This window comes from Megascapheus bottae, chromosome Y (assembly GCF_031878675.1).
Source record: "Megascapheus bottae isolate mThoBot1 chromosome Y, mThoBot2.hap1, whole genome shotgun sequence".
NCBI classification, from domain to species: domain Eukaryota; kingdom Metazoa; phylum Chordata; class Mammalia; order Rodentia; family Geomyidae; genus Megascapheus; species Megascapheus bottae.
In genome coordinates this window covers 8,849,458-8,874,033 of record NC_143548.1, presented here as the reverse complement: position 1 = coordinate 8,874,033, position 24,576 = coordinate 8,849,458, and the positions used below count along the sequence as shown (strand labels likewise).

At 40.3% G+C, this 24,576-nt stretch overlaps 1 protein-coding gene across 1 annotated transcript; it reads left to right on the top strand.

Moving 5' to 3' along the window:
• The first annotated feature begins 1,105 nt into the window (after positions 1–1,105).
• LOC150040291 (eukaryotic translation initiation factor 1A-like) lies at positions 1,106–24,436 on the top strand. The gene is made up of 9 exons (XM_090327344.1): positions 1,106–1,158; positions 3,652–3,751; positions 3,923–4,073; positions 12,918–13,001; positions 15,088–15,191; positions 17,092–17,142; positions 19,956–20,035; positions 21,970–22,063; positions 24,383–24,436. The coding sequence occupies exons 1-9, from the start codon at positions 1,106–1,108 to the stop codon at positions 24,434–24,436; spliced, it is 771 nt and encodes a 256-aa protein (XP_090183470.1).
• Positions 24,437–24,576: the final 140 nt, after the last annotated feature.

Sequence of the window (24,576 nt, the reverse complement as noted above, 5' to 3'; positions counted from 1 at the left end):
TCCAAGCCTGATTTATTTTTTATGAAGGAGCCCCAAACATATGTTTGAAGAAATGGTGTCTTCCACAAATGCTACTGGGAAAGCTGGATGTGCATATGCAGAAGATAAAAATTGAATTCCTATCTCTCACCCTATACTAATACTAGTTCGAAGTGGATCACAGACCTTGATGAAAGAAATTTGAAACTTTGAATGCAGTACAGGAGAGAGCAGGTGAATGATATATGCAATAACTTCCTAACTAGAACTCTACTGGCTCACTACATAGAGCAAGGATTGATAAATGGGATTACATCAATCTGAAATCTCGCTGCAAAGCAAAGAAATGTAACCCCTATGCTAGTCAAAAAGACATCAAAATGACCTACATATCTGACTATAAAGGAGTCACAAATCCAAACATACTGAGACTCCATCTCATTCCAGTCAAGGTGTCCATCATGAAGCATCCAGAAACAACAACATGGAGAACAGAGGTGATCCATCCACCCATTGGAAAGGACTTTCCGACTCAAGGGACGTGAGGAATGCATGCATTTTGGGGGGAAGATGCAATTGTGTGTATAGAAGAGGTCTGGCATTTGGGTTCCCAGAGAGCCTGACTGGTGGGCAGAAGAGGCATCTGTCCAAGTTAACACATGGTTCTGCATCAGTCCTCTGGTGTAACAGTGCAGGTGTAATCCAAGATGTTTCTTTGTTCTTTCTTTTCTCTTTTTTTCCTCCTTTTCTTTTTTGTTGTGGGTCATGGGGATTGAATTTGGCCTCGGTCTGTCCTTGAGCTTTTCAGCTCAAGGCTACCACCCTAGCCCTGGGCCTGGACACTGTCCCTGAGCTCTTTAGTTCCAGGCTACAGCCCTATCCTTGAGCCAAGCCCCACTTCCCATTTTCTAGAGGTTAATTGGAGATAAGAGTCAGATCCTTTTGTGCCAGGACTGGCTTTGAACCTTCATCCTCAGATCTCAAACTCCTGAGTAGCTAGGATTACAGGTATGAGCCACCATGTCCATCTTAAAGAGTTTTTCATAGCCAATTCTTGAGGCAACTCCCAACTTGTAGACAAGAAACCAAAAATGTGGGTTCTAAAGGGACCTCAAGGGGACCTATGATGAGGACAGCCTACATGGAGGAGCAAAGCAGTATTGTGAAAGAGATCAGCAAGTAAGGTATACCTCAATGACTGCATAATGTTAATATAAAAGATGTATGTGTGTACATATATTTACATGTGTATGTTTATGACTATCTGTACAGATGTATACTAATATTACATATGTACAGATACACAATTAATATACATAAGACATTCATGTTACATACAAATCAACACACAAAATAACTTTTACATATTTCAAACACTCATGTACACCCTTTGCTTATTATTCATCTATCTGTTCACAGTCATTTAGGTTCATTCCATAGTGTAGGTTTTATGGGTAAAATTATAGTGCTGTTATCTACACAACCAAGTACAGAGTACCTGGATGGAAGATATTTAGTGAGATGGAATGCATATTTAGTTTCTGAAGGAACCAAAGTAACCCTTTTCTATAGTGTCTATACTAATTTGTATCTGTACTAACATTGCAAGGCATCTGTTGGAATGGATATGCTTTCCTTCCTAATTAATAGTTTTCTCACTGTAGGTAGTCTTGCATTATAAGTTTCTTAGGTAATCATGATTCTTTCAGAGCTGAGTGTCATAGTCTGACTAATAATATTCCTCCTAATAAATATTTTTGGGCATGGCACCTTCCATATTGGATCTTGTGAGTCATGCAAAGGTAGTAAATGGCTGGAGTCATGTAGACATGAGGTATGTACATTGCTTCTCCTAGGATTGGTTTGGTGCCTGCTGCCAGGGATTATCTGCGGCACTGAAGTTACCTGTTTACTCTCCACAGATTCTAGTACTGGCAGACCAGGAAGTATAGGGAACATTAGGCTTCTGTCAGTACCTGCAACCAGTCATAGATGCAAGACCAGATGCTTCACAGTGAATGGCAGAGATGGCTAGTACATCAACTGCATCTTCCCACCTCCTCCACCCCCCACTGCCCGCTAACTCCCTGCCTGGGGTACTGACATGAGCTCTAATAGCAGAAGCCGTTTCCTCTGTCCTCTCCTGAAAATTCCCCCTCTGTCTCTCCTGAAGGATTTCTCTGATTCTGCATGCCTTATATGTCAGAAGCCCCAGAATTCCTTGCTCATCTTCTGCTCTTCTCTCCAACTCATCCTAGACTAGACTATTTGGCACCTCAGACAGAGTAAACTCAGGCATAAGCAACTCCACGCTGTACAGTTATTTTGTTTTCTTTTCATAAATGCCTGCAGTATTAGGCAAACAATTGGATCATTTTATTTGTATGCCACACACTAAGAGATTCTGAAGTATTAACCCATTCTGATTCTCACCACAACCTTGTCTAGCTGGGGCCATTATTCTCTTCCTCTCACTGGTGAGCATGCTGGGGCAAAGAAGGATAGGTCCTCTACTCACGATCTAATTGAAGAGCAAACTGGGACACAGGAGCATAATCCTTTTCTCAAGATCTCACAGGTAAAACAAGAGTCAGTGTACAGAATGCAGTCCATTATCCCTACAGTGCACTACACCCAAGGAAGCACCTCAGATCTTCTGGCTCTATGACTGGTCAGAGACATTTGGAATACCTACATGTTACCCCCACATCGCATTATTGTGCATATTTGTATAGAGGCTTTCCCTGCTGGACACTGACTGGTCCATCCACACAGGAAACTGCAATAGGGCACAGAGATCAAATGCTCTAGGAAGTGTTTTCTATGTTGACCAACTGGCACTCATAACTTCTACCATCTCAGCTGCTGAGAAATCACATCTGCCACTATTACATACCCATGACCTGTGCTTAGCCCTATCAAGCTCCTGTGCACATACTTTTCACATCATGTGTTTTGGAGAAGCCAGAATATATATTACAACTTAATAATCCTCTGACTCATAAAGACCTGCTGAGCATTGTTTTATTCCCTCAGCCTGCATGACTCTTTCAAGCCATAGGTCTCAGGCCTTATTCTTAACTAAGAACTGCCAGGCAGGGCAGGGCAAGGCAGGGCCATTAACTTCAGGGCAGTACTGAGGCTCTGGGCATTGAAAATGTTTTTCCATGCTAGGAACTGAGACCAACAGGGAGAGAGGATAAGCCCCATCCCAGAACTCTGTAAGGAATGGTCCTGCTGAGCACTACAGTGTGAGAATCAAGAATGATAAAACTAAAGTCTCTGAAAAATGGAATCAAAACAGAGCATGTCTTCTTCACTTGTATCTCCAGGTGCTACACATACCACTTTTACCTCAACTGGGCACAAGCTCTTCCATTTTGTATAAGGCTTCTCTGAGCACGTAGCCTCTGAGAGTTTGACTAGAGCTCTGTGTTTTGGGGGTTGCAGGAAGCACATAATCAGGAAGTTACTATGTTTCCACAGGTGAGTGCTTATGTGATCATCCAGGTGAATATCGCAGTCTTCCTGGATAAGTCTGCACGCCTACATTATTTTGGAGTGTTTCCAGTTCAGCAGGTCTGCTACCTAAAGGGGGACAATATAGAGCAGAGAAATGACTTGCTGAAGAAAGGCCTCCTTACTGCCCTTTTGTAACCTCTCAATTTTCAGTGAGGAACTAGCTTCAGAAGCTATCACCTTCATATTTCAGTTCCTTCAAGCAATGTCTTTCATGAATTTCTTATATGTTGTGATGATCGTAGACATGGAGGTAATGAAGATGTGCTGTGAAGTAAAAGTGGTACTGCATCGTAAGAATCGGCATTGCCAGGAGTTTCCCAGAACAGCAAAAGCCCTGAAGGTATATTGTACTGGACTGTACTCTTTCAAGAGCACTTGGAGTAGCCCTGGCCTTGTGGTCCTTTTGTGATTACTGGTCCAGGATGCTTTGGGCTTCTGCCAAGAAGCACCTGTTCTGTGGAGAGTGGAATCGCTGCAGTATGGCAGGTGCAGAAGTAGTGGGAGGCAATTTAGAAAGGTGATGGTTAAGAGTCCACCTTGGATATTGGAGCACCTGAAGGTGCCTGCTGAAGGTGGGAGGATTGGGGACAATGCATAGAACCAGAATAGAACCCATTAAAAATTCTCACGCTGTACTACAGTTCTCTGGGAACCATTTTCAGTATTTTTATTAAGTGAGGGATAAATTGGAGTTTTTTGGGTGGTGTGAGGCAGTTAGGGTGTTTTATCACCTGTGTGATGCTGCGTTGCCAAGTGAAATTCTTGTAAAGTTCTGTGTAGTATCCAACTATGGCCCAATATCCTAATATCCAGAGAAGCTTAAAAGTTAAACTTTGGAAACAACAAGAACCTAATTAATGAACAGACTAAAGAGGTAAAGAGAAGGAAGAAGGAAGAATTAAAAATTGACACTAGAGCCTGTCACCAGGCTCACACCGTTAATCGTAACTACTCAGGAGATCTGAGGATCATGGTTCAAAGCCAGCCTGGGCAATAAAGTCTGTGAGACTCTTAGCACCAGGAGTGGCACTGTGGCTCAAGTGGTAGAGCACTGCAGAGCTTGGGGACAGAGCCTAGGTGCAGAGTTCAAGACCCATGACTGACAAAATAATAATAATTGCCAATAGACACCTGAAGAAGTGATCAACATCTCTCACCAGAAAGAAAATGCAAATCAAAACACCACTCAGATTATATTTCAACCACATCTGAATAGCCATAATCAAGAAAACAAACAATAAGAGATGCTGGTGAAGATATGCAGCCAGAAGGAAACCCTAGTTTGGGAATACAAACTTGTTCAACTATTCTGAAAGCAGTGTGGAGTTTTCCCCAAAGGAACTAAATTGTGGGATCCAGCAGTTCCACTCCTAGGCATTTACCCCAAAAAACTGCAAACCAGGATACAGTAGTCATTAGCAGAACTGTGTTTACTGTAGCACTTGTCACCATAGCCAAGTTATAAAATCAACCCAGAGGCTATTCAACAGATCAGAAAAGATGGTATGTGTACACAGCAGAAATTTACTCATCTATTGGAAGGCATTCCTATTGTACCATTTGTAAAGAAATGGAAAGATTGGGGGGGAAAATTGGGTTAAGTGAAGTAAGTCCAGGCCCAGAGAGACAAAAGATGCATGGGTGGAAGCTGGCTAGAGTTAGCTTATAAACTTATGAGTAAATGTGTTGGAAGGTACACAAGTATTCACAAAAACCATATTTCAGTTATAAGCTGAAATATGATAGACTCAAGGGAGACCTCAAACGTTCAGTTACTTAGAAATCAAAGAGAAAGCCCAACAACTAACTGCCAACTAATGGCTACTTGCAAGAGGTGGGATGGGGTTAAGGGAGCAGGGGTAGAAGAATGAAGAGGAGAAGGTGGAGTTGGGGAAAAGAATGCATTCGATATACATACTACAAAATCAAGAATAAGGGAAGGGGTGGGTAGAGTGGATAGGGTGACATGGAGCCAGATGCACTGTATTTGTAAACTGTTTGCTAAATAACCACTACTGTGTACAACTATTTAAAGATATTAAGACAAGTTAATTTTAACAATTAAGTACAGAGTGGTGGCTACCCCATGAGATTCTCACTTCAATGTTTAGTCCTCATTAAAGTAATTAATGTGGTTCCATGTGGAGAACAACGGGCAATATGTAGGTATGATCTGTGCCCATGAGATATCCAAATATTAGGAAAATACAATGTGATCGCTAGGTGATACCACACAATGAGGCACCAACACTTGCAATGCAAGCCTTACATACATTACATTTTAAATTAGCAACATAATGGATTAATGAGTTTCTTTATCAAAGAGCAGTAGTTCTCCATTACCCAAAGCCACTGGGTATTGGAGAATTCAGCCCTCACTAGACTGTCATGCTTACACTAGGTGCAGAGGAAATAGTCATCTACAATTCTTTTTTTATTCAACAATATATTTCTCCATATAACTCTCTACTAATTCCATAAACAAAATTATACGTTCATTTTGAAGGAACTGAATAAAAATCACCTTTACCTATTTTTACTTAGTCTGAGTACTAAGTCGTGACCTATTTTTTTCACTAGTTTATATGAAAGAAGGAAGTACAATGGTCAATTAATATATTAATAATGACTAAAATTCTAGGAAAATAGATTAATTGCAAATTCTGTAATAAATTAGAAAGCTGGCAATTCAGTTCTACAGGACTGGAGCCAGGTGGCATTTGTAAGATTCGGTGTGAATGTTGTTCCAGGGTTTGGGTGTGGGTTGATAGTTCTTTGCATGATTGGATGCCCAAGCTCTTGATGGTGCTTTGAAGCCTGGAGAGGTGCAGGCAGACCAGTGAAAGGTCCACAGGCCATTAAGAGTCCAGCACGGGGCAGTGGTTAAGGCCTGATCATGGCCTTTCAATTTCTCCCAGGATGGCTGCTGTAGGGATCAGCTCAGTTTTTCCCTGATGCCTACTGTGCGATCTGCTCACTTGTCTGCATGTCACCTGCCATGCAGACTGAGGCCCTTGGAAGCCAGTGCGGTGCCATCTGAGATCCCAGAAACAGGAGTGAACTCACTATCCCTCTCTTTTTCCTAAGGACCAGGCAAGTCACAACAGTGACAGAAGTCGAGCTGCCGGCTTAGATGAAAATAAAGGGATTTGTTATTCCACTGAAAAGACTTTTGTGCCTTTGTATTTAATCTGTACTTAATTCTGGCTTCTTCTAAGACTAAATAAGAAAAATAAAATAAAACTACTTGCCATTGATTTCCATGGAACCTGCTCCACTTAATCTGGTGTTCCCTAGTTTTCCTCCATCTGAAATCATCCTTAACTGACCTTTAGAACCTACCATTTTACCCTCTTCTTTGGATCCTTTTTACCCCTTTCTCATTGCTCCCTCATTGTTCAACCTCCCCACATACTAGTGAATCTCCTACCTTAACCCATTTCATCTCCTACCCCTGTCCTCTCACTCATTAATTTTCCTGGATACCTAAATATCAACCGGTAACAAGGCAACCTGAACAACATCTGTGTTTTCTTATTTCTTTGTTTTGTGCTGTTTGTTTTCCATGGGTGATGTTTACTATCTTCAGTTTTCAGCTACTATGTGCCCTTATCTAAGTCAGTTTGCCTGCTTGTCTTTCTTCTCAATCATGCTTCCAATTTGTTCCTTTCCACTCCTTCCTCCTCTCTGACCTGATGTGTGTGTGAGCACCTTCCCGTTTTGTTCATCTCAGCTTCACCATGAATCATGAGGGCTCTTGCTTTATATATGATTTAATATTTCCATATAGTTTTAACTAAATGTACTATTAGAATGTTATAGAAACTAGATGTTGGGGTTTAACTGAAAGACATGTTTGATTGGAGGTATGCCCTTGGGGGGATATGAATTTCTTGATTAGCCACATAAAAACATTCCCATGCATGCACACAACATGTAGTCTCTCTCTCTCTCTCTCTCTCTGTCTCTCTCTGTCTCTCTCTCTCTCTCTCTCCCTCTCTCTCTCTCTGTCTCTCTCTCTCTCCCTCTCCCTTTCCCTTTCTCTCTCTCCCTCTCTCTCTTTCTCCCTCTTTCTGTCTCTCTTTCTCTCTCTCACTCACTCTGTCTCTCTCTTCCTGTGTCTCCCTGCCCCCTGTACATTTGCTTGCAGATTAAAGAACATTTTTCTTGACCAAGAGCTTCCACATAATGTTCATATTCAGCACAATTGTATAAACAATGATGATAGTGAATCACATATATATACATATGCATATACATATACATATACATATGCATATACACATTCGATATTCCATTCACCCGTGACATGCTGTGTAGTCAGCTTCAGGACAATGGTGAGTTTCTCTTGACCAAAAAATTCAAGATAGGAACTTTCCCAGCTGTTTCTCCTGATAATTACTAAGAAATTTGTGTAGAATTGTGTCTGCTTATTTATTGTATTTATTTTTAATGTTCTGAAATTGGTCAGGAGTCTCTTTCAGGTGGCTGCATATAAGATCAGGTCAGAATCTGCAGTCACTGAGAACTTGACAACTTGTTTCTATATCATGATGAAATTTCTTTATTTTCTCTAGTAGTTCAGGCCAGGATATTTTTGAAAATATTGAGTGAAGATGTGAAAGTGGGAATGATTGACAGTGAGTAAAAGTTTTCTTTTCTTTTCCTTATTACAGGCTAGCTTATAGTTTAATACAGCTAGGCCCATTTTACCACTCAAGTTATTTATTTTTTAAAACTCATAAACACATACTGAATTTCATCAGACAACATTCCTAAATCTATTCAGGGATAATGTGCATGAACATTATAAAAGCTCAAGAAGAGATGTATTCACTACCTTACTTGTGTAACTGTAACCTCACTGAATATGACACTGATAATAAAATTAAAACCATAAAACAGAAACAGGATCAGAAAACCACTTAGAAACCTGAACCTGAAGAGTCTCAACCATTAACCAGTGTAATTTCTGTATACATCAGGCCATATTAGGACATCAATGACACAGGTTTGGGCAATCACAGACAAAACAAACAGCACAGTGGCTGGTACAGCCACTGCACACCTGACTCTGTGCTTTTTGTAGAAAAAAAAACATTTTTGAGGGAAATCAAGCATACATTTGTAAATCCTAAGGAATTTTCAGCATGTTGTGGTACTGAAGAATCAAACTCGGGCTTCAAACATGCTAGGCAAGCCTTCTACCCCCAGGTCAAACTCCCAGCCCAGGTGAGCTTTCTTTAATGATGAAGCAAACACCATAAGCTGGTGATCTTGTGTCCTGGGTGGTGCTGATCTTGCAGGATCATATTCAGCTGCCACCTCAAGGTTTAGGCAGACAAGAAAGAGGGAATCATTGGCCAGAAAGATACATAGCTGAAATGAAATATAATGGAATTGCCAGAGCACATGAAGGGGACATGCAGTGGGGAAAGCAGACCAAGTCAATGAGTTGCCTAAAGGTTGTTCCAAGCAGGTACCTGAAACTCCCTGAATGGAAGCTCATTTGACTCAATGACACACTTAGGTTTCTATGAGTAGCTATGTCTACAGTTAAAGCTGGCATGGAGGTCCAAATTGCATCTGGACCTCAGGGGATATGGGAGCAATTTCTGGGATCTGTGGCAAGACATACCTAGATGTATATTTCAGGATGCCAGAAAGCAGGGGGACCATGGCCTTGAAGATCAGATGGTGTGATGTGGCCATTATCACCAATACATGGACAAAACATTTGTGGGGCGTCTTGCTTTGCTTTCTGTTGCTGAATGTCCTCTTCATGGCTTCCATCAGCTCCATTATATTCACTTTAAGCTATTTATCTCTATAGGGGTGGCTGTTAAATATGATCTTCAGCTGTATATGGTGATGTATGTTTCTTCCTAGAAGAAGTTCCCCTGGGCTGTGAGTTTGACCTAGTGGTAGAGGGCTTGCCTAGCATTCATGAAGACGTGGGTTCAATTCCTTGGTATCACGTACATAGAAAAAAGCCAGAAGTAGTGGTCAAGTGGTGGAATTCTGGCCTTAAGAAAGACCAAGAGCCTAGGATCACAATAGAGGGAAGTAGGCAGCTCTGGCCATCTGCTCATACTCCTGGCACACTATCTTTGCTCTGAAGGCTGTTTGTAGATTCTCCTTTCCTGGCATCTGTGACTAGGGAAATCTCTTTACCAAGCTTCATTGGCTAAGTGTCTGACTAGACCTAAGAGAAAGAGTCATTTTTTTACAGAGTCCCCATCTAGAAGTTCATGCTGCATCCAAGCATGGGAGTTTCCTCTGACTTCGTAGGAAAGATTTCTCCTGTTTCTCTTCACCAGACTGGAATGTCGAGTACTAGCTCAATCACCCATCTCTCCAGGACAAGGTTTATATATTTTCCCTTTACCAGAGTCCCAAACTTACAGAAAAAAGTGATCCCTAAGGAAAACAAGCTCAACCTCATATCCAAAATGTGATTCCTTGGTCTTGAAATGTGCTTTGGTTGACTTGTGATCCAACCAAGTGTATGTACATCCTTCAAGATGGTGATGTGTTGATGCTGTCATGCCTCTGTTTCTCCTGGGAGCTCGAGAGTGAAGCCACCAGATGAGCACATTTGCACCATCAATCTGATCTTCCAAGGTTGTTCTTGGCACAACTCGTGGGGACAGAATTTCTGAGGCTGGATCTCTCTGAGAATCACCACTAAAGAACTTGCTATTCATTCCTTACCAGTGGGGGATGGGGTGTAAAGCTTCCCTGACCTGTCCTGGATCTTCACCTGAGATCATCACTAAGGGCATGTGTTCAATCCCCTGCCATAATAAACTAGGGAAGAAAGCATGTACAGTGGACAGAGCTGTAGAAAAGGCCAGAGGTGGGGAATGACCAGCTGGCTGCTCAGAGAAGCAGGGGGTATCAGGACAGCTGAGAGAAAGAAGAGCCTTGAACACCAAGCATGGTAACATGAAGCGACAGGGCATGCATGAGGAATCATTGTCCACGCTGAGGAAGGAGTCTGGTATTGGGAGAGGGAAAAAGCCAAGCCTTCATGGACTTCAACTTTACTGCCATTCCATGGCTTTTACCCGTTCTGCCAGTTCCCCTACCCCTCTTGCTGGTGTCATCTAGGCTTTTCTCACCCCACACAGGTGCTTACATTGTAAGCAGTTCTTCCTTATCCCCAAAGTGATAATCCAAGTCTTTGCGGAAGGTTTCTGTCGCTCCTCTGGCTGCTGTTGGCCATCCAGACAGCAGGGACATGGTCCTCTAGGTACCCCTGAAATGTTTTAGGACTTATATATGAAATTCAGAGACTATGGAGAAAGCACAGTTGGGATGGAAGCTAATGCTCCAGACCACAGTATCTAGCTATGCGTGTATACAGGTAGATGTCAGGGTTTCAACTTGGCTTACTTACTCCTAGCATAGACGTGGGTCAGGCTTCATACACTCAGGGTCATCAGTTGGAAAAGCTGCATATATTTTAGGACTAAATTCTATAGGTGGAATCTGGGTCCTGCTCAACTTCCCTTCAATTACAACAAGCCTCCAATCTAACTGCATTCTTTTCTGTCTCCACCCTCCCTTGTTCTAGGCCTGAAAGGGGCCAATTTGTGTCCCCAAACAGGACCTCAGCTAGAATTATGTCTCCTTCTTCCACTTGAATGGTATAGGCAGAGTCTATGACTGACTTTTAGAAAAAATCCATATACTCACAGGAGGCACTGGCTTGCTTTTTTACTCAATCAAGTCCTAAATATATTTGCACAGAGTCACAGACAAAATGACAGTACTGGATTGTCCTGAAGTATCAGTTCCCATTTCTCCAGCCCTCTGGCTTTCTTTGGCTTGTCTCACCACCTCATGTGTGCTCGATGAATTTTCTGACTGCTACAGAATCTGAATCTGAAGAAGGGCTTTTGAAGAATGTATTTACTTGTGGATTCAGATATAATTTAATGCTCCATCATCTTCTGGTCACTGTCTAATGTACCCTAAAACACATGAAAAATACATATACATTATAACTGTAAACTTTAAAGTTGCTTTGGTTTTTAGGACATTGGCTAAAACATGCTAACTCCTTTCCAGATTTATGATCTCTTAAGTTTCCAGTTCCTTGACATAAGAACAATTCTTGATCATTCCTTCCCAACTACCATGCAGAGGACTAGATAAGAAAACTTATAAGACATGGTTTACCTCAACCAATATTATTTCTAGATACCGGTAGAAAGAAATCTCTGAGAGCAAAAACTCAGGAAGATGGAAGGAAGATTGGAAATGGAGTTTTCTCTTGTGGAATCATGTGCAGGGAGAGGGTATTAAAGATTCAGCCTGGCTTCTGCCTGAGTGTCTCTGGATCTTCAGCATGCTTCAAGTAGAATCAGCTCCGCCTTAAACTACTGTTTCACTGCTGTTCTTCCAAGTTCCTGTTTCCTCTAGAGGCCCTGGATAGACTGGCTTTGGGCATCCCCATTTGCCCATAGCCCTCAGATATATAGGTGTGAAGTTAGCTTGTAATTACCGGACAAGATGGACTGCATATCTTAGCTACCCAACTATTCATCTTTCCTTTCTGCTTCCTCTTCAGGTGTCTTCAATCTCTTGTAGTAGTACAAAGGATTGAGCCACAGGTCTCTTCTGATGATCTGGCAATGAAACAGGAATGTCACATCAGGAATGAGACCCAACACCCCAGCAAGCCAGTGAACCAACCAAGGTCACCGATGGCTTGATTTAGTCTTTCTCGATGCACCTCGGTGATCCTGTCTGAGCCGGCAAAATTATGATCAGTAAACCAGTTAAAGAAATTTGGGCTGGTGTTGTGGTGTCTCCGACTATCAGCTTGAATTCTGTACTCCTGATGCCATTGAATGGGAGTGGAATGGCTTGTCCTATATCCTGCAATACATGATAAGACTATCCATGTCATGTTGGACACTATCAATTCACCTTCTCTACCACACAGCCTGGGAGCCACTTCTTACCGGTGATCTCCACTAGGTATTCCTTAACAATCACTCCATTCTGGAAGTATGGGTTATTCCTGAAGATGAAGGTGATCTTGAAGGAGCTCCTGGGATGTCTGACTTCAAGAACCTAACAGAACAAAAGGCATAAATTAAAGGCACTTTTCTATGTAACTTCCAAGTCCCTATTTTGCAGAGAATTCTCTTCCCTGACAGTGTACAACCTTGAGGACTCACCTCCAAACTGGTCATGTACACTAAAAACATGCATGCAATAAAAGGAACTCCTGGAACTCCGAATCATAGAAAAGGATAAATTACACGGTAGTCATTGTGTACCTGTTCCAAATCCCTTCCCTTTTCCTCTCTGTATATACAGCTATCGAGAGTAGTTTTAATGATGCTTATAAAGTAGATAGAATGTGACCATTAATTCTCTCAATTACTTTTACTAATCAGGTAAAGGAGGTAAAAACAGGTGCAGAGGTAAGAATGAGAATGAATCTCAGAAAAGAGAGTTGGGCTTTAAAGAGGCTGAACAAGGTAAGGCTTATAGAGTTAGGCTTCTCTTGTTAATGATACCTTTGTAGATGTTTAGCCTCAAAGGATCTTCTTTAAAACATAGCAAACTTGGAGTAGTGACATTTGAACTGCGTGATAGTCCTTTGTTGAGGCGGGTGGGAATCTTTTCACTAGTGATCCTCTACTTCCTGGATATTAGGGAAATAAGGAGTAGCAACACAGTGTATTTTCTTGAGATGGAAGGAATCTTACTGTATTTTTGTTTAATTTGTATCATCTGCAGCAGCACCATGCTTGTCACGTGCTCCTCCTCCTTATTGCCTCCTGTGTAATGGAGAGGCACCCGTTTGTCTTCACCTGGAAAGGGCTTGCTAACTTTTTTGGCCAGGCTGTACATCTGTGATCCTGCTGATATCCACCTCTTTGGCAGCTGATTTATGGACAAATTCCTACCGCAGCCCGGTATGAAACTGTTTACAAACCGAATGTAGATAAGATCTGAATTGAGTGACTGTGCTTGATGAGAGGCACTGTACAACTGGGAGCCAAATCCCTAGCCCTTTACTTTCAGTGAGGTAGAATCTTTCTGTATTTTTTCTCTCTCATTTGTTGTTTTTCTCTTATTATTACTATCATTGTCATTATATTACTATTGTTATTGTTGTCAAGGCTCCTCCTTCTTCTTATTGCCTCCTGTGTAATTGGGTCGTAAGGAGAAGTACCCATTTTTCTTGACATTTCACATTCTCTGCTCCAACTCATCTCCGTCTCTTTGCTGGCTTGTTTATGGGGAAATTCTTACCACACCAGGCATGAAACAAATATTAGACCCAATTTCTGATCAGTTATCCACGTTTACTTTTTGTATTTTTTCAGTATTCATCCAGAAATTTTATATAAAACTCCGGTATGGAGTGTAAAGTTTGTTATGGAAATTCCTGTTCCTGACCGACTCTCCCCACCCAGGCTACCGACTGCCCCTTCAAGTCTCTCTGTTTTGCTGGGGGTCCTCCTCCACTACTAGAGAATCCACACTAAAGCAATAAACTCCCACATCCTCTACCTCCAGAAAGGGCCAGCAATTGGGCTTGGATGGGTCTCACATCATTTGGATCTCGCCCTGTGAGCTTGCAGATATTTTCATCTACATTGTTTAGGCTTTCTTTGGTCTTTACTAGATGTTCCTGCAAAGTTCTAACTGCGACCACCATCTTCTGAATGTTCACATTTTCAATCACATAAAACATGCTTTTCTATCACTGAAAGTCTTTCTATATTTGCGTTTGATTTTCTTATTTGTATAAGATGTTGAACTTAACTAAAAACTTTCATATTTTTCTTTTTTGTTGCCCCATGCTGCAAATGTTTGAAGCACATGTATATTCAGTAGCTATCAGAAAAGAAACTCACTGCTGTGTAGACAACCTTTTCATGTGTCAGATTTTCTCTGGAATAGCTCTGCTATGGAGTGGAGTGTTGTGTAGCTTCCCTTACATTTTATTTCCCTTTCCTACTCTCCTTTTTATTTTTTTGCCAGTCCTGGTCCTTGATCTAAAGCCCTGAGTACTAGGGGTGTCCCAAGACTAAATCTCTACCACTTGAGCCACAGCTCCACTTCTGTTTTTTTCCTATGTATGTGGTACCAAGGACTTAAATCCGGGTCTTTGTGTGTGCTAGGCAAGCACTCTACCTCTAGGCCAAACATCTGGCCCCTCTTTTTTTAAATTTTTTATTGTAATTAATAAAAGGGTTACATGATATTTGCCGGATAAAAGTCCTACCCCACTTTTATGCTTAGTATTTACTTCTCCCACTAGATGTTCATGGCTTCTATTCTTAACAGTATCCTTCTTAAGAACATTGGGATGGTTTGAGGAATATTTGAACTCAACATTTGACATTTTACCTCTGAACAGTGTTTTTACCTTATAGACTAGTTGATAGTGTAAACGTAGTACTTACCAATAATGATGCCATTTGTTTTAGCTTTCTTTGAGGCAAGGGAGATTTATATGGCAGAGAGTGGTTCTAGTATGTATAAATGTATGTATTACACTGGTCCTGGGTCTTGAACTCAGACCAATGTTGAATTTTATCCCAACTACAGAGTATGCACAAGTTCTCAAAATGTTGGGAAACGGACGATTAGAAGCAGTGTGTTTTGATGGTGTAAGGAGGCTATGTCATATCAGAGGAAAGTTGAGGAAAAAGGTACGGTATGGATTTTTCTTTACTTCATGGATTCCTTTTGTTGTTGAGGGTGATGGTAGTACTGGCCTTTGAACTCAGGTCCTCTAGCCCATCCCCTTGTTGAGCTGTAATATGGGTTTGCTATAAAAAAAATAATTCATTTAAAAAGCAAAGTAAGGCGTGATATTGTCCCAAAAGGGAAATGTATTCAATACCTGACTTATACAATGGTAACCTCTCTCTATAGCACCTTCATATTAATAAAAAATAACACAAAAGTAATTTCTTTTAAAGTAAGAAGAGATTTTTTTTGTAGAACTCTCAAAACTGTTTGGGAAAAGAGTGATGTACATTATGGTATAGAAAGTAAAATAAGATCCTTGATCACTCTCATTTTCCCCACCTCTATTGTATTTGGCTAGAAAGATTCATTATCCATATATCACTGAGGAAACAAATAAAATGAATCTATAAAACAAGCGGTCTCGATTGAATTGTGTTGGTTGTAGTAAGGAATAAAAAAAACATAGGAATTATTTCAGATGGAAAGAGACTACAGGGGGTACTAAAGAAGTGAGTGTTCATTTTTTCAGTTCCGGGAAATGTATGTGGTATTAGGGAATTATGAATCTGATATATTGAAAAAATATACAACATTAGACTGGTTTACAAATTACATTATGTGTAGGAGATGCATATATATATGTGTGTGATACATATGTGCATATCATATGTACATGGAGAACATGTATATATATATGCCACATGATAGATGCCTTACGTCTAATCATCTATCTGACATACATATGTGATCCGTACACTTGAGTCTGTGAGTTCCTTCTTTTCCAACTTACTGGCATTTATTTGTAGGAGCTAACTTGCTTTATTTGTATTACTCTACTATAGGAGAATAAGCCTGGGTGGGTGGCTTATAAAGTATTTATTATAGTGTATGAGACTATTACCATTGGTGGTGGAGCATGTATGGTGAAGACTTGCTAACTGAATCTTAGTTGAGGGATGACATGTTGAAAGTGACCAAAGTGTTTTCTGGACCTTTTTTTTTGGTATGGGCACAAATCTTGATTCATGAGGATTCACCAGAATTAAACTCCTTTAATTTTTGTGCCAGAAGTGGGACTTGAACCCAGGGCTTTGCTGAAGGCTCAGCACTCTACCACTTGGATGACAGATCAGCTTCTAGCTTTGTGCTGGTAAATTGAAGCTAAAAGCATCATGGATGCTTTGAACTGCAGTCCTCCTAAGTAGCTGGGATTGCAGTCATGAGTCACTGACCTTGGGTGAAGGTAAGGATTGTTAATGAAAGCATTTTACAACACACTGTTCCGCCAATGACAGGACCTACATTTCTGTAGATGGAGGGTAGAGGTTTGGTTTCGATGGGTAATTCTTGTTTATTTTGATAACAAACTATCATCACTAACAGTTGTGGTACTTTTCCTCATTTTTTGTTGAAGAATATTTTTTCTGCGAAGGATTTGAAGTAAGTTTGGCATATGTCATGTGAGGCTTCACATATGACTGTCAGGACATCTTACATTTTTTGCTTTATAATGTCTTCCCCCTTTTTTTCTGCTGATGAGATTTTAGCCTAGGGACTGTGCATAGGAGGCAAGTTATGTTTGCACAATGCGCTACACCACTAATTTTAGTGGGTTAATTCTTTTTTAAAGTAGTTATATACTGTGTGAAAGACAATGTCTCTTTGTAACAGGAAAGTGCTGTATGACCAAAGGTGGACTTGAACTTGTGGCCCTGGTTGTGTTGGCTTTCTGCAGCACCTTTTCATCTTCCAGTTGTTGATGTGTACTTTGCCCAAAATAGACGAATAATAATGACTGGTATATCTAACACTGCTCTTTATGATTTGTGGTAATATGCAATAAATTGCCTTTTACAGGTTTGGATAAATGCCTCAGACATTATACTGGTTGGTCTGCGAGACTATCAGGTAAAAATTTCTGTGTCTTTATTACTTAGTAACAGAATTAGCATCTGTGATCAATTCCAGGCCCTGTCCCTTTTCCTCATGCTGATATTTATTAAGAGCTAGTTGAATTTGAAGACACAGGATTATTTTTATCCACAAGGGTTTCCAAAGTGGCTATAGAGACACGCCTGTTTTTGTGGGAAAATGTTTCTTGTTTCTTTTAAATAGTAGATGCAGTTAATAATCTCTAGTAGGTCTAGATAAATATCATCATTTATTTGAAAGTTCTGTGTTAAGCATCAGTCAGTGATAAAAGACTGGTGTTGGCTGATATTCCCATTGCTGTTATCATATGTGTTGTCTTTACTGCTGTTTAAATTACCTTCTCTAAAATGAAAATGGCAGTTTATGGTGATGTTTTCAATGAGTGGATTAATTTTACAGACAAGTTGGTCTTTCTCACTGTTTTGCAATTAGTGCATATTGATTATATGTGGGAGGTTTCATTGGGACATTTCCATTTGTATATATTATTTCTGCTGATAATATTCACCTCCCTACTTTGTTTTTATTTCATGAGCTTTTTGTCTTCTTTTTGTAGTGTTTTAAAAATGAATTTTTATTGATCTTTGAATACATACACACCTTAAACTTCTATTTCACTAGAGGCCCAAGTCATGTTCTATCCATTTTTTTTCTTTTAGTGCCAGTCCTAGGATATGAACAAACTGTTGGGTTTAATGGGGATCTCAGGATTTGCCCCACTGTGTGCTTTGACTTGTTGGCTATAATGATCCTCTTGCTTCAATGTCCTGAGTAACTGCTGCTATACACAGAGAGCATTTCACTGGCTCAGGCTCATTATTTACTGGGTTTAGAAATCCAAATCTGGGAACTTTACACAGTTGAGGAAATCACAAGTGTGGGGCTGGGAACATGGTTCATGACTACACAAAGCAGTAAAATGATAAAAATGTTACAGTGTGTTAGTGAATATTGAGACATGCATGCACACTATTAATTTTTTGCTATAAATTGAAAATGTCTACTAAAATAAATGGCAGTGTCATGTATAAGTATATCTGAGGGCCGGGATTTTGGCCTAGTGGTAGAGTGCTTGCCTAGCATGCAAAGACCGGGTTGGATTCCTTGGTATCACATATATAGAAAAAAGACAGAAATGGTGCTGAGGCTCAAGTGGCGGAGTGCTAGCCTTGAGAGAGTCCAAGGACAGTGCTCATGCCCTGAGCTCAAGCCCATGACTGGCAAAAAAAGTGTATTTGATTTTCACCAGTTTAAAAAAAGTACAACTATGTAAGAAACTATCACTACTTCTATTTTTGTTTTGCTATTGCTCAGTAGAATTGTCTGTAAATGTTTGTTATCTCTTCTTGGTTTAAAGGCCCAATTCCTTTATTTCTTTTGATCATTTGTCCAATTATAATTGTCATTGGAAAGAGAATATTCAAATCAATATTCCCCCAGAATTGTTTAACTCTACAACACACCCCACCCCCATGTTTTCTGTTTTGTTTGTTTGTTTTTTGCCAGTCTTGTGGCTTAATCTCAGGGCGAGAACACTGTCCTTGGAATTTCTCAAGGCTAGAGCTCTACCACTGGAGCCACAGCACAATTTCTGGCTTTTTTTATGTACTGTGGAATTGATCCTGGGTCTTGGGGCACGCTAGGCAAACACTCTACCACTAGGCTGTGTCCATAAGTGGACACAGCAGTCTCATCAACATCTTAATATTTCTTAACATTTTAATACATTTTCTCTAATTCTTTCTGAATTTTTTGCCAGTCATGGGCTCCAGCCCAGGGCCTTAGCACTGTCCTTGGACTTTCCCAAGCTAGAGGTCTACCACTTCAGTCTCAGCACCACTCCTGGGTTTTTAATCTATGTATGTGGTACTGTGGAATCAAACTCAGGTCTCATGCATGCACCATATCACTAGGCCAAAGCCTGGCTCTTAATTTTTTAAATTATAACTTTATTAAAGCGTGGTAGATCCAGTTTCTTACTCCTTGTAGATAACACTCTAGTGGCTGAAATTTTTCCTGTTGGATATAATTCCCAAAGTGACTCTTCTACTTTCCTAACAATTTTCCTTTACTCGTGACCCTTTCCATATCCTGAGAATGACAGAACATAGGGCAAAGGACCAGTGCATTTTAAGACCATTCTAAAGCTGATTGGTGGATTCAAAGCAGGGGCAGGGCAAAAACACACTTATACTCACAGACTTCAAAGCAAATAAGAGAGCGGTAAAACACCCTTGAACTTGGTGTTGTGCACTTTTGTCTCCAGTCTGTTTTCAAAGGTTGGTTTGACCAAAAAACTACACTGCTCTTTTGCAGCTTTCCAGTCAACACAGAGTATTAAATAAAATAAAATGTTAAGCTTTTTCTGATTTGTTTTTATGAAGATTGAAAGTGCAGAAATCCTATCCATGTTATGACTTACCATAAGTACGTAACATATTTCTTTCCAGAGAATTTAAACCCAGAGAATATTTTTTCAGTCATGGGGCTTGAACTCTGGTCCTGGCCACTGTCCTTCTGCTCTTCAGCTCAAGCCTCCGGTCCTATCCCTTGAGCCACAGGACCACTTCCAGTTTTCCAGTGGTTAATTGGTGATAAGTCTCATGGGGCTTCAGTACCTGGGCTGACCTTGAATGGAAATCCTCAGATCTCAGCTTCCTGAGTAGCTAGAATTAGGGTGGTTAGCTATCTAGCCTGGCTAGCTGAGCTTTATATTAATGCCTGTCATTGAAGAAACAACTGATAATATTTGTTATAAGCACTTTCAAGGCTGTTTCTTTATTCCTAAGGATAACAAAGCTGATTTAATTTTAAAGTATAATGCTGATGAAGCTAGAAATCTGAAGGCATATGGAGAACTTCCAGAACATGGTAATTTTCCATTCTTCTTTTACAATGTTATGTGTTGTTATTGTGTGTTAGGGTTTAGGTGAACAAATTGTGATAAAATTATGTCTGTTTACATTGCCAGTATATTAGAAAGGAATAGTAGGACTTGCCTGCAAAGTTTTTATGTTTGCTTTTTGTTTTTGTTTGTTTGTTTCAAGCCAGTCCTGGGCTTTGAGTTCAAAGTTTGGACTCTGCCAATGAGCTATTTTTCTCCAGACTAGCATTCTTCCCATTGAGCCACAGATTCATTTCTACGTATTGAGTAGTTTATAGGATCAGGGATCAGATGAACATCCCTGCCTGGGCTGTCTTCAAACTGTGATTTTCAGATCTCTTGTCTCCTGAGTAGACTTATATGCATGTGGCACTACTCCACAGCCCTCATAAACAATATTTGTGGAGGAATTTGTGAGTTTGTAAGCTCCGAATGTTTATGTATGAAGGGAATAATATACGTATACAGAAATAGTCTATGATATACAAGTTAGCATACATACATTATCTATAATATATAGGGAATAATATATACATTACAATATATCATGTATATAATATGTATCTAATACGTACACATAATTGTAATAAAAGATGTATATAGTATAAAATATGTACCTGTGTACATATGTCTGGCCTGACTGTGTGTTGTGTTGCAAATATGCAGGGAAAAGGCTTTTCCTCTTCTGTTCTAGTTGGTACTATTGGGATTTGCACCTACTACCTCTAGGTTCCTAGAAAGGTACTCTACCACTTGAGTGAAATCTCCAGTGGGTATTTTTGTTTCAGGAAAGCTGTTTACATTTTTTTAACCAGAGACTAAACTAATACTGAGATCCTTTTACCTGTTGGTTGTCTTGTAAGATGAGACCAAAGGCATGCACAACTACATCCAGTTTGTTAGTTGAATTGAGATTTGCCAACTATTTCCCTAGGTTGGATTTGAACCATTATTCTTTCTATCAACAAATAACTGAGATTATAGATATGAGCCTAAATAAATAACTTTCTGTTATTAAATATTTCTGTTAGCAAATAGCAAATAGATTGTAGGTGTGAGCCATGCATCTGGGTGGTTTATTGTAGCTAGCAGTTGAGCTATAAATTTTGGTGCCTCATAATGTGCTTGCTTGCTCACAGCTGGTGCTCTACTATTTAAGTCTTGCCTATATAGCCTTGTTTTACTAGTTCATCGGAACTTCTTTTGCTTGCATTGGTTTTGAGCTGCTATCCACTGTAATCTCCCAACCTAGGAATACAAAAATGAACCCAAGTATCAGATCTCCAACATTTCTTTTGAAATAGGACCTTAACATTTTTGCGTATGTACATTTCTGTGTATGTGTCATGTGTCTTACTGTCTCTCTTCCTGCCTGTCCTAAGGGCTTGAACTCAGAGCCTGGTTGTTGTGCTCAGGGCTAATACTCTACCGCTTGAACTCTACCGCTTGACTGCCTGCTTTTGTGTGGTTAACTAAAGATAAGAGAGTGAGTGACTTTCTGGCTGACAGTGAACTGTGATCCTCAGATCTCAGTCTCCTGAGTATTCTAGGCTTACAAGTATGAGATAGCATCCCCTAGATGAGTGTTTATTTTTGTAGGAAATGAAGTACATATGGTCTTGACATTGTTCTATGTAGGAGTTTTTTCTGAAGTACTTGTTTGGTTTTGCCCTGCTGGAGATGGCACCTAGAATATTAAACAATTTTGAGCTGCTTTGTATTCCTCTACTGATTTAACACTTTACTTCCCTCATGGATATTTCTGTAGGGAAAACCAGAATAAAAATATACACACTTGTGTGTATGTGTGTGTATACATGTATATACAGAATTATGTATACATATACATACAGATCCATTTTCTAAAGTGGACAGTTTTAAAAATACTTTGCTAATATAAAGAAGGTATTGTTACTTTTTGCTAAAATCAATGAATCTGACACATTTGGTCCTGGAGAGGATGATGAAGTCCAGTTTGATGATATTGGTGGTGACGATGAAGACCTAGATGATGTAAGTAGACTTTTATACAATTTTATCTATAAGAAAAACATTTTCCTGAATAACATTCATGTGTGCATGCATACATACATACATACATACATACATGTATATTTGACTATGGAGCACTTTTGATCAAGGCTAGTTCTCTGCCATGTGAGTCACAGCTCAAATTCCAATTTCTGGTGGTTAATAGCAGATAAGAGTCTTATTGAATTCCTGTCCAGCCTGGCTTTGAACCAATCCTCAGATCTCAGTCTCGTGAATACCTAGGATTCCAGGCATGAGCCACAAGCGTCCACCAACAAAACAATTTTTAACATAAGAATGTCTTCTGTTCAAAGTTAAGGGCATGCTTTGATACTTGTTCATAAATTGTAAATTTGGGATTGTTCAGAATTAGTTACTCAATTTGTTTATGTTTGAAACACATTTTGGATGCTTTCTTTTTGTTGCAACATGTATGGCTTTTGGTACAAGGCATTTCTATAAGCTTAACTTGTTTAAGTAAGAGTATCTAGAGGGGTGGGCACATATCTGTAATGCTAGCTGTTCAGGAGCTAAGATCTGAGGGTCATGGCATGGAGAAACTTATCTCCATTGGTCCCCCAAAAATGCCAGAAGTAGAGCTGTGGACAAAATATCTCAGGGAAAGTGCCTACATCCTGTGTTCAAGCCCCCAAACTGACTCATGCAAACAAAAGAATACCTAGAGAACCCAGAGAGGGCTTAGAAAGGAGGAGAGAAAGGAAGAAAGGAAAGGAGAGAGAGAGAGAGAGAGAGAGAGAGAGAGAGAGAGAGAGAGAGAGAGAGAGAGAGAGAGAGAGAGAGAGAGAGAGAGAAAGTGAAAGCATAGCAGCTTTGAAACCATACCTTCCCTAAGGGGCATTAGACTTAGGGTTATAAAGTTATTAGTGAAATTGCAGTGTACTCTAAAGCATTGTTAGAGACAAGTATGGAGATTCCATCATTTTATTGGTCAGAATAAATCCTGGATTTGCATGTATACATAGATATTTGTATGTACATTTGTGTACATATATGGGTGTGTTTATATAGAAAGAGACACAATATACAGCCATATATGTAAGGTCCATTTAGAAAATAAATCCATTATAATGGTAAGCAAATAGCACTCGGCACATAACTACGCTTTAACCCTTCATGGCCATAGCTGTAAAATATTACAAGCAAAATTCTTTTTATTCTTAACACCACACTATGTATAGTATATATGTTACACGTATCAGTATATGAATTCATAGAAGCAATTGGAATTATAGTGTAGCTTCTATTTTAATCAGCCTCTTTTTTTTGCTAGAAGGCTTTTTAATCCTGTTGCTTTAGCATGGAAAAAAAATCACCAAGTTTACAGTCTGGAAAGGACCTGAAGGGACCCAAAGGTGGCTGGTGCAGCCTGGTCAGCAATTCTAGGTTCTAGGTTCCAGGCCGGGCCTGTAGGTCTGTGTAGGAGCTGAGTGTACTATCAGACTCGGGAAAGGGGTGGTGCTGGTGCCTGCTCCAGAAGCAGGTTAGTGTCTCAAGAGTTAGGATCCTGCAGCTAACCCTTAGCTGACTGGACCTGTGTTTTGTTTGGCATTACTGGGGTTTGAACTCAGGACCTTAGGCTTGCTAGGCTGACACTCCACCACTTGGGCCAGCCCTGGCCAGCTGTGTTTGCGTGTAGTTTGTTCTCTGGCACATCCCTTGGGCTATACTAGTCTGGGAGGTGGGTCAGCTAGTTCCCAGGACAGAAAAATAATCCACTGTAACCCTAGGGGCCCAAGTCCCAGCTCTTGGCTTGAGCCCTGGGTAGAGTTACAGGAGCTGTGCAAACCTTGAATTTCAGAAAAAACAACAAACAACTTTTTAATGTAACAATGTTCTAGATAGCAAGCCAAGTGGGTGGGTGTGATGGCCCAAACCTCTGAACAAAAGGCATCACTTGGGGAAGTTGAGACAGAAGGCGCTCCAGTGCCAGGCCAATCTGGGCCAAGTACAGAGCCCCTTGTCTCAAAAAAAGCAAAACAAAACAGAAATATTGCATGGGACATGGTGACAGAAAAAGAAAGGACCCTTTGTTACCTGAAATTCAAATTAAACCCAGTCTGCTGTGTATAAGTGTGTGTGCTAATTTGGCGACTCTCCCTTGGGGCACTGGACTTGCAGTGGGGAGGGGCAGAGGAAGTGCCTGCCACTTCCTGGGGGAGGGGAGGGACCTGAGAGTCCAGGGAGCACCTTATCCCTCCCTCCACTTCCTGTTCCCTGATCTCTGCCAAGGATCTAGTCAGATTTTAAACAATCATAATTTTCCAGAATTTTTCTACTCAGCCGTGTTCTGCTAGAGAGGGGAACACAAAAACTGTGGGTACCCACGCCATATAGTTCAAGGGACCATCACTAGACTTGAGTATACAGCTACTGTAACTTTCCAAGTGGAGAGAAACTTAGTATAAAGGTTTCCTATGAGGACCTCATTCCCCTTGGTTGTGGATCTAATTAATGCTGTTGTGAGCATTGCTCTA